We start from the raw sequence: 11,348 nt of genomic DNA, 5'->3' as shown, positions 1-11,348 counted from the left end.
GTCAACCATTGCTGTCTCGCCTCACGTCTCACTTTGTTCTCCCTTAAGCGTTTGTACGCTTCTGTAATTATGTCCGCTCTATCTGCGGCATCTCTTACATCATTTACCCCCTGCCTCTTGAATCTTGAACATTGTCTCGCGGTGCATCATTTCTAGGAACCTTTCCATGCCCATCAATTGCTTTAGGTCAGCATAAGATCCAACTCCGGTAGACTCAATCCATTTCTGAAATCGCCTTTCCCTTACTGTCTCAGCAAACGTACTTGCTCCAATCTTCACCATCTCTCTGAAACGCTTCCTATAAGCTTCAGGGGTTAACTGAAAGGAGCGCAGTATGCTGCTCTTTACCGTTGCATAATCCTGGCATTCCTCCACTGTCACTTGAGTGTATGCCTCCCTGGCTGCGCCGGTCAATCTTAATTGAACCAGTAGGGCCAAGTCATCCTGTGGCCCCTCCTTGATATTGGCTACCTTTTCGAAATGCTCGAAGAAGCTTTCTGCCTCCTCAGGCACAAATAGGGGAATGTTCTTTTCCCTAACCCTACTATCTGGTGGGTGTGATACATGGGTGGTGCTCTCTGGCAATCCATGTTCAATCCTTTATTCAGCCAAAGTTCTATTTGCTTCAGTCTGCATTTGTTTTATTCTCTCTTTTTCCCTTTCAACTTGGGCTTTTTCCTTCTCCTGTTCTAACTCCAGTTCACTTACCCCTGTTTTTTTCTTGTTTTTCTCCTGTTCCAATTCCAGTTCCCTTACCCTGGTTTTCTCTTTTTCTACCTCCAGTTTGGTTTTCTCTTTTTCCTTCTCTACCTCCAGTCTGGTTTTCTCTTGTTCATTCTTCATCTGAAGTTCTAACTTCAACCTTTCCAGTTGGAACTGTCTCTCCTCACGCTGCATCTGGAGCTCTAGCTGCAATGTTTCCAAGCTCCTATTCCGGCTACTCCTGCTACTGCGGCTACTTTTACTGCTCATACTCGATCCCTGAGATCTCACTTCATCCTGCCCATCATCCTCCTTTCCACTCTCAACTCCTTTCTGTGATTCCTGTTCTATCGCTTCACTCTTGGCTCTCAACTGACTCAGGATCTCATCCTTCATCCCAGCTACTTTCACCCTGATGCAACATCTCTCTGCTATCTGTTTAAACCGTTCCCTGGTGCAACCTTACAAGTCCTCAGGCTTTCCTGACTCCACAAACGCTTGCACTATATCCATCTTGTCCTGTGAGTCTTTCCAAGAGAGAGAATATACACCTGCGGTCACACAGTCTACTTATTTCCACGAGGGTTGTACCAATCAACGCTCAGACAGGGTGTGGGTGTGTCAGTTAAATTTCCCGGACACAGGCTCAAAAATATTATTATGTTGATGTTGTAGATAGGTGCGTACGTCCCTTCCATAAAACCAACCAAAACCTATAGTACTTGTACTTTGATTAGATCACCCTGTACGCTTCCTGCTCTTGGAGAGGGGCTCAGCGTCACACATTTAGTGGGGTACGGCTCCAACACTGGCCTCGTTGTCACGTGCACACACCCAATTCGAGCCGCTGTGACTCCCTACTCTCTCCTTATTTTGGCACTACCTGTACACACCCCGCGTTGCTGTGGCTCAGTCTGGTTAAATGGAAAAAAAGAAAAGAGAAAGTGCACGTTTCTAATATGTTTAATTTCACAATGCTTGTGGGTATACGATATTTTTTTGCTGTTCCATTGTCTGTGGAGACATAGAGATTGTATGAGTTGCCGACTCTAGAACACGCAACATATAACTGACCATGTGAGAAGCAATACATGTCAAGATATAAACTGCTCAATTCTAAAGATTGGCCCTGAGCTTTATTGATGGTGATTGCGAACACCAATCGAATTGTAAATTACAATGTCTTAAATAGAAATGGCATATCTGTTGAAATTATAGGAATGCGAGGAATGAGGACATCTTCACCTTTGAAATGTTCTGTGAAGATTGTTGCTTCTACGACGTTCCTGATTAATTTTTTTACTGCAAAGCGCATGCCGTTGCAAAGTTTGGTCTGGTTGATATTTTGCAACATGATAATTGGCACTGCGATTTTCAATTGACGTACGTGTGATGGTATGTCTGGCAGATCGAGTGAATTCAAAAATTCTGTTGGATAATTAACCGCTTCATCTGCTTTCTCAACAGTGTCGACGGACTTGTATGTGACTGCCTCGCTTTGGATGTTAGACTGAATAATATTGGTAAGTTCTTAGATGTCTTTGTTCTTGCCCGCAAGAACCGATCGTTCATTCAGCCAATCGTGATTCTTATAAATGGTTTGAATATTGGGAAATACTTTTTCAACCAATTCTTCTTTTGACGTCACTAAATTGTAGAAGTTATGAGGCAAAGAAATTCGTCCTGAGGTCAGATCAACCGGCCCGTTTCCGTTCCCAATTTCCAACAATTAATGTGAGAATATCTCAGCTGATGGATCGTTTTGCAGCTGGACACGCAAATTTGTAGTTAATTTTAACGTCTTTACGTGGCGCCACAAAGAAGAATATTTCAGGCGAGCATTTATTTCGTCCGCTAATGTCGATTTAGGAATTACAGGTAAGTAAGTAAGTAAGTAATTATCAAAAGAAGGCACCAAACCGGGAAGGCTATGTAGCACCATCAAATGCGCAAAATAATCAGAGGGCGCTAAATATCATCAAGAATGCCAATACGAGAACAAAAATGCATAAGGCGAACAATATCAAAAGTATCCGAGTCACCAAGAATTCTATCGAGGGACAGGTGACCGCGAGGGGCGGACGGAAAGCAAGACACACGCTCGTCCTGGAAGTCAGGACATTCAAGAAGGACATGCACGACCGTAAGAGGGACAATGCAACTAGGACAATAAGGAGCAGGGAGGCGCTCCATCAAGTGACCATGGGTTAAGCGAGTATGGCCAATACTCAACCTCGCCAGAGCTGTTTCCCACCGTCGGTTACGGTGGAAGGAGGACGGCCACGAGGAAACACAACATTTAAGAGTACGTAGCTTGTTACCAGTAACAGACAACCAAGAAGCCTGCCAACGGGCAAGGACTGAGGAATGGATAACCGGGTAAAAGTCAGAATACGGAATGCCTTTACGAGAGATGGGACAAGAGCGGACAGCTTCCTTGGCGGCAGCATCCGCACGCTCATTTAAAGACACACCAATATGGCTGGGAACCCAACAAAACTCAACCGACTTAAATTTACTGTGAACAAGAAACAGCCAATGCTGGATCTCGACAACTACTGGATGAACCGGATTAAAGTACCCGAGAGCCTTGAGGGCACTACAGAGTAGCCAACACCATCCGCAGATTTAGACCCATCAGTGAAGACAGAAACGGAGCGGGAGTGAGAAGAAAAGTGCTCGAGAAAAAGGCGTTTTAGAACCGTAGGAGGGGAAAAAGCTTTAGTGATACGAGTCAAGGATGTACAAAACCGCGGAAGAGGGACTCTCAACGGGGGGCAAAGAAGGAACAACACGAGGAGAAACATCAGAAATACGAACGGAAAGAGAATCCTGTAGGCGAGACAACCGTACAGAAAGAGGGAGGTGGTGAAGAGGAACAGGAACCGTAGGAGGGGTAAAAGTTAAAGCACGACAGAGGCGAGAGGAAGGATGTTGCAAGGACCGCGAAAGATAGCGAAGACAGTAGCGATCACGGCGGTCCTGGAGAGACAGGAAGCCAGTGTCAACATGCAAGCTAAGGATGGGAGTCGAACGAAAGGCACCAGAACTGAGGCGCAACCCAGTATGGTGCAAAGCATCAAGACGGCGAAGAGTAGAAGGAGAAGCAGACGAGTAAGCAGGGCAACTATAATCGAGCTTAGACACGACGAGAGATGAATGTAAAGCAAGGAGAGTGCGCCTATCCGCCCCCCAAGAAGTATGGGACAAGACCCGAAGAAGGGTAAGGGCCTTAGAGCACTCAACACGGAGGTAAGAGATATGGGAATACCAAGACAAACGAGTGTCAAGGAATAACCCCAAAAGCTTCGTGGAATCTTTGTATTCAAGGGGATGACCATAAAGTGACAAAGAGGGACGAAGAACGACCCGTTTCCGCGTAAAAGTCATGGCACAAGTCTTAGAAGTAGAGAACTTGAAGCCATGATCGGTGGCCCAAGAGGACACGGCATCAATAACAAGTTGAAGCCGGCGCTGAAGGAGATGCGAATCATCATCCTGACAGCAAAGGGTAAGATCATCGACATAGAGAGCGGAGAAGACACCAAAAGGAAGAGAGGAAAGAAGACCATTGAGGGCAACCAGAAAGAGAGTAGTGCTCAGAACACTACCCTGGGGCACACCTTCGTATTGCTGAAAATAGGCAGAGAGAGCGGTACCAAGCCTCACCCGAAAGGAACGACGAGAGAGGAAGCTGCGGAGAAAGAGAGGGAGATGACCACGAAGGCCAAAAGAATGAAGTTGAGATAGAATATGATATTGCCAAGTGGTGTCGTAAGCCTTTTCCAGGTCAAAAAGGACGGCAACAACGGAGGTCTTCGCAGCAAAAGCAGTACGAATATAGACCTCCAAGTTCACCAGGACATCTGTCGGGCTGCGGCACTTGCGGAAACCAAATTGAGAAGGGGAGAGGAGGTGATGGTGTTCCAGGAACCACATCAGACGAACGTTAACCATACGTTCAAAGAGTTTGCAGAAACAACTTGTGAGAACAATAGGGCGAAAGTCCTTAGGAGAAGTACCCAGAGACCCCGGTTTGCGAACAGGGAGGACAACGGCATCGAGCCAGTCCTCAGGGACTGACGACGACTCCCAGATCCGATTATACAGACTCAGTAAATACTGAGACGTGCACTGAGGGAGATGGCGAAGCATCTCATAATGAATACCAGCGGGCTCCGATGGTATTCATTATGAGATGAATAATGCCGTAGAACCGCAGAGGGCCAGGGCAGAACGAAGTTCAGAGAGAGAGAATGGATCATTATAGGGAAGCTGAAGAAGAGTGCAGAAATCTAAAGGACGAGACTCAAGGACAGGTTTACGAAGAAGGAAAGATTGGGGAAGATGGAGACCAGAGCTAACAGAAGAAAAGTGGGAACCCAGTTCGGAAGCGACCTGCAACGGGTCCGCCACAAGAGTATCATGGAGGTGAAGGACCGCTGAAACATCGAGAACGAATTTAGCCGCTATCTTGCGGATACGCTTCCAGATCTGGGCCAGAGGAGTTTCGGACGTAATTGTTGAGACATAAGATGCCCAACATTCACGTTTAGCCGTACGGATGGCCCTACGGGCCACCGCACTCGCTTTCCGAAAGAAAAGAAAAGAATCGGTCGTCTGCCTACGGCGGTACCTCTTCCAGGCTGCACGCTTACAGCGGACAGCCCGAGCACAGCCCGCATTCCACCAGGGAACGCACTTCCGTGGACCTCGAGAGGAAGTGCGAGGAATAGAGCGGAGGGCAGCGTTGAAGACAGTGTCATGAAAAAGGAGGAGAGCGCGAGGGAGAGGCAGAAGGGAGAGGTCAGAGATAGCAGCACTGAGGGTAAATAGGGTCCAGTCCGCCTTAGCAAACTGCCACCTAGGGAAAGAGAGGGAAGGGCGAAAAGAGAAAAAGGAAACAAGGATGGGGAAATGATCACTTCCATGGAGGTCATCAAGAACCTGCCACGTGAAATCTAAGTAAAGAGAAGTAGAGCAGAGAGAAAGATCAAGACAAGAAAGGGTGCGAGTCCGAGAGTCCAAATGAGTGGGCTCACCAGAATTCAGAAGAGACAGGGAAGAAGAGAGGAGAAACGGCTCAAGAAGGCGACCCCGGGTATTCGTCAGAACGTCACCCCAAAGAGAATGACGACAATTAAAGTCACCCAGCAGGGGCACAGGCTCCGGCAAGGAGTCTAGGAGGTGTTTCAAATCAGGAAGAGAGAGCGGGACACTCGGGGGGAGATAAATGGAACAAACTGTGTACCATTTCCCCACAAAGATACGAGCAGCAGAACAATGGAGAGGCGAAGGAAAAAGTAAAGGAACAAAGGGAACATCAGCACGAATCAGGAGAGCAGATAAATGAGAAGCCCCAGCAACGGCTGGGGGGGGGGGGGAGAGAAAGGAATAGCCACGAAAACGACCAGTACGAGCACCAAGCATCGGCTCCTGGAGACAGACACAAAGGGGCGAAAACCGCGAAATCAGAAGTTGGAGATCGAGGAAATTGGCGTAATAACCTCGAACGTTCCATTGAAGAATGGACAACGACGAGAAGAGAAAGGACAAAAACAGAGAACAAGGAAGAAACAAAGGCGAAAGAGCAACAGAGTACGTTAAAGAATATCAGGGTCAGCAAAGTCAGGGTTAGGGGGCATGGGTAAACTGAGCAAAGACGGAGGGAAGGAAACGGGAGAACAAATCAGAGGTGGGCGGGTGGGGTCCGGAGGAGGAGGAAGAGGAGGAGACAACAGAGAGGAGCAGTCAAGTGTGGGAAATTTTTACCCACCATATCTAATTATCATCTAAGAAATGTATAATTTCTGTATCATATCAAAATCATATCTAAAATCATATCAGAATCATTGATCGTTGACGGCGAGCGGGAGCCGGTGTGTCTGGTTATCTTGAGATGATTTCGGGGCTTTAGTGTCCCCGTGGCCCAGTCCTCGACCAGGCCTCCACCCCCAGGAAGCAGCCCGTGACAGCTGACTAACTCCCAGGTACCTATTTACTGCTAGGTAACAGGGGCATTCAGGGTGAAAGAAACTTTGACCATTTGTTTCTGCCTCGTGCGGGAATCGAACCCGCGCCACAGAATTACGAGTCCTGCGCGCTATCCACCAGGCTACGAGGCCCTTGCTGGTGGTGCAAGGTACGCTTTGCTTCCTGGGCAAAACGTTTTGCGATACTGGTGGACGTATCTTCAATATAGTATCTTGTACTTGAATGACGTGAATTATGTTGGGAAGAGCAGGCTCAATCTCTCTTGAAAGAGATTATCGTCACAGTATATTTTGTTATTTTAGTGGGTGTTTTGGTGAAGTTAGTTGTTGTAGTGAGTTTATTGGTGTAGTATGTTGTTGAAGTGAGTTTATTTATGTAGTGTGTTTATTGGTGTAGTTTGTTGTTGTAGTGAGTTTATTGGTGTAGTTTGTTATTGAAGTGTGTTTATTGGTGAAGTTTGTTGTAGTGAGTTTATTGGTGTAGTTTGTTGTTGTAGTGTATTTATTGGTGTAGTGTGTTGTTGAAGTGTGTTTATTGGTGTAGTTATTTGTTGTAGTGTGTTTATTGGTGTAGTTTGTTGTTGAAGTCTGTTTATTGGTGTAGTTTGTTGTTGTAGTGGGTTTATTGGTGTAGTGTGTTTTTTGGTGTAGTTTGTTATTGTAGTTTGTTTATTGGTGTAGATTGTTGTTCTTGTAGTGTGTTTATTGGTGTAGTTTGTTGCTGTTGAAGTGTGTTTATTAGTATAGTGTGATGTGGTTGTAGTGTGGTTATTTGTGTAGTGTGTTCTGGTAGTGTGTTTATTGGTGTAGTTTGCTTTTGTTGTAGTGTGTTTATTGGTGTAGTTTGTTGTTGTTGAAGTCTGTTTATTGGTGTAGTTTGTTGTTGAAGTGTGTTTATTGTGTAGTTTGTTGTTGTAGTGTGTTTATTGGTATAGTGTGTTGTTGTTGTTGTAGTGTGTTTATTGGTGTAGTTTGTTGTTGTAGTGTGTTTATTGGTGTAGTTTCTTGTTGTATTTTGTTGTTGTAGTGTGTTTATTGGTGTAATTTGTTGTTATTGTAGTGTGTTTATTGGTGTAGTTTGTTTGTGTAATTTTTTTTGGTGTAGTTTGTTGTTGTATTGTGTTTATTGTTGTAGTGTGTTGTTGTTGTAGTGTTAGAAATTTCCCAAACTAATACAACACTGTTGTATTATTATTAATTATTACTAAATCTACTAATCACTGTAGCAATTAAAATTAATCAACCGTAGAGTTCACATGTACCAATAATTGCATCTGTACAATAAGGCTAGAATTCTTACATCACCAGACGCCAGTATTGCGTCAGATTCCATTATAATAAACACATCTATATCCAGTGTGTCTGAGAATTGAGTTTGATTCTCTATAAAACAATGGTGTTCTGTGTGATAATTATTTACAGATAAACTGATCCCCAACTAATGCCAAATAGAGCGTTTATAGTTACAACTGTTATCTGGTAATAAATTTAACGTCACGCGTGAATTCCCTGGAGAGACTTTAATTCATCTCCATTGTTCGTTTACCATCGTAAAACGGGCAAATAATAATATTTAACTCATCTGAATAATAAACCCGTCCTTATCCGAGCATTTCAATCACAACTGCGAGAAATGATACTATTCATAGTAAATAATTTGTGTATCAAATGCGGGACGCGGAGCGGGGGCAGAGGAGATGCCATTGCTGGAGAGGACGCCACCGAGAACGGGGAGGAGAAAAGTCGCCACTGTGAGGTGTGAAGAATTGTTGCAGAATATAGCAACTTAGCTGGTTTATAGTGTCACGGGATACCTCGTGGTGGATCGTCAACGAGAATTAACTTGACGTTCCGCCGGGAACCTGTTAATTGGTTCCGTGTAGACCAACGTGACCGGCCAGAGAAGCGCATCAGCATCTAGGCTAGGCTCGACACCACGTGTTCATTATTACGACGCCAGAACCTAGGACGCGAGCTTCGGCAAGCCTCAACTTACACAGTGCCCTATTAGCTAAGTACCTTTATTCCCTTTTGATGCATCATTATGGATAGGTTATAGCTGGGTAGCTTGTCGTTATGCCGAGCGACTAAAACAAACCACAGGTTATTATCTGTCTCCACTCTCCATTTTAATTTCTTGAACATAGATATTTAGCAGCCTAATATGTTGCTACTGAATACATTTTGATTTGCACCGTGTGTGAAGAATTCCCCGAGCTGTCATTTCCCGTGTTAATCATCTCCCAGTGTTCCATGATGAGTTCAGGAGATTCCGAGAATGAGTCATAACCGATGTCTTGGAAAACGTCTTCAAGCTAAGACCCTTTTCTGTATTCCTTTAATTACATTATCTGTAGTGTATTATTACCACGGATCACTGTTTTCTGGATTAACACGTGTTTATTATAATCATTAATTTCTCATGTTAATAATCTATGTTCTTATTGGTGGCTATTTTAATGATTCCATAATTGGTCATAGGATTAGATTTATTACATAATGAACTGGTGTACGAACAACACTAGTTCCTAGACATATATGAAGTTCTAGTAATAACCCCCAATGTAGGTGTTTGAGGCTTTGATTCAGTTAAATTATATACAGCCCATTAATTATACAAGTGATTATATTCTCTAGTATTTATCCATAGTTACTGGTTCATCTAGGAATTTTCTAATGATCACATTTTATTAGTTTCCCTCTTTACTATAAAGGCGGGTGGTCCTTCGTAATTGATTTTCATTACATTAATATTTAAATTAATAGTCAAGCCCCAAATGTCCCACATTATGGTCCTTCGAACCGGATAAACATAAATTATAATTATAAATACTAATTAGTAATAACTAATCCTTGTGTGATGTAATCTAGACTAACCATTTAATTAATTGTGTCTGCCAACAGTGTAACACATAAGTTAGTCTAAGTCACACCAATTCATTGCTACTTTCACCTCATGTATAAGGTAGCACTCGTGGGACACAGTCAATTACCCACAACACTTAGACCTATACCTCATACTGAAGTAAGAATCTTTAGGTCACCAGGAGCAACAGCTCATAACTTTTATAACAATTCCACACTAACACCTGTGTTAGAGTGGCCTCACCATCTAACCATTATATACTTAGGTGGTAATGACATCCATCCTACTCGTCATCCAGCTGAGGTGATCAAGCACCTTAAAGCCATAATTTCTTCTTTCAAGCTCATCAGTAATCCGGTAGTATTCACGTTAGTGGAACCTCGCCAACCAAGTCAGGATAATCATTGGGGAGTAACACCAGAATACTACCAGAGAACTGCTAAGTACATAAATTTCAGGCTGAAAAAACGAGTGAGATTGGATGCCACTTATATCCAATTTACAGCCAGACCTTATAGACAAAACCTGGCCAGAGATGGTGTACACTTGTCAGGTGAGTCTAGGTTGCATGTGGTTGACAAGTTGATCAATACCATCAACTATTACAAACGGCTGTGGCTAGCAAGCCAAACTTAATTGTACATAATTGTTTCACTTGTGTGTGCAAGTGCACCCTTATAAAAACAAAAACCCAAAAATATAGCACAATTATATTCACCTTACTGCACCACAATAATCTTTACCAATCTTATTAGGTAGAATTTAGGCTGAGATTGTGCTGAATTTGGTACAAGCCCAGACTAAATAAATTTATAGTTCTTAGGTAGGAATTATCACGACTAGACTTAAGCTAGTCAGTAGTGTATGTATTATACCATTTGTGCTGACCCTATCCAGGGTGGGATTAACCTTTGAGATAACTCTGATTGGAGTGTCTCCATAATATTTCATCTTGTACTCATTATTTTGTGTGTATCTATTTTGTGTATTGCTGAATGATCCCCATTACCTCTAATGGTGATATAGAAGAGCTAACCGGACGAGAACTAATGGTGAAGTTCAGACAGTACACAAAATATCTAGCTACTTGTTGTTAGGTAGGTACATTTAACCTCAAGTGAGGTAGAGTATAAATTAGCCACCTTAAATTAGGCTACATTTGATGTTACTTGTCAACTAATGAACAAGTACCCAAGCTTCATTAGTAATACTCATACTAATCCCATGAAGTTTGGATCCAAGCCCAACATGGCTACTCCTGAACAATTAAGGAGAACCTATATTAGCCTTAAAGGTCATTTGACCAGAGTAATTAACAAGGCTAAGGGCTTATCTAAAGATACTCCCATTGACTCTTATCACTTAGAGACATCAGTAAGAGTAGCTGATCTGAAATTTGATCAAGTTAAGTCTACAAGTCAGTCTTATATTACTCTACTGAATACCATAGAAACTGATCCTGAGGAAGTAAGTCACATTATAGACGATATCTCCCAGTATGAAGATGAGACTCAAGATAAACTTTACATGCTATCTAAACTAGCAAAACAATCTAAATCCAATACCAGCAACCCAGGGTCTCAATTCAGTAACCAACTACCAGAGGTTCGTTTACCTACTTTAGACTTACCTACATTTTCAGGATTAGATACAGAAAATTGGGACAATTTGTGGACTTCATTTGAAGTTCATATACATAAGAAACCGTCTCTTGACAAGGTTTCTAAATTCTCATACCTGCTTAGTCTTCTCAAAGGAGAGGCTAAAAAGGTCATACATAACCTAAC

The 11,348-nt window shown here is 43.2% G+C and overlaps 1 protein-coding gene across 1 annotated transcript; it reads right to left on the bottom strand.

Annotated features, from left to right (window-relative positions):
* Positions 1–600: 600 nt before the first annotated feature.
* LOC138359881 (splicing regulatory glutamine/lysine-rich protein 1-like) lies at positions 601–1,098 on the bottom strand. Its single transcript, XM_069319694.1, has one exon. It carries the CDS (start codon positions 1,096–1,098, stop codon positions 601–603), a length of 498 nt encoding a protein of 165 aa, XP_069175795.1.
* Between the last annotated feature and the right edge of the window lie 10,250 nt (positions 1,099–11,348).

This window comes from Procambarus clarkii, chromosome 1, assembly GCF_040958095.1.
Source record: "Procambarus clarkii isolate CNS0578487 chromosome 1, FALCON_Pclarkii_2.0, whole genome shotgun sequence".
NCBI lineage: Eukaryota > Metazoa > Arthropoda > Malacostraca > Decapoda > Cambaridae > Procambarus > Procambarus clarkii.
The sequence above is the reverse complement of the archived record's forward strand: the minus strand, read 5'-3'. Positions and strand labels throughout refer to the sequence as shown.

Bases quoted from the DNA above. Each gene is read 5' to 3' on its own strand.
- LOC138359881 (XM_069319694.1), bottom strand. From the start codon at position 1,098: ATGAAGGATGAGATCCTGAGTCAGTTGAGAGCCAAGAGTGAAGCGATA.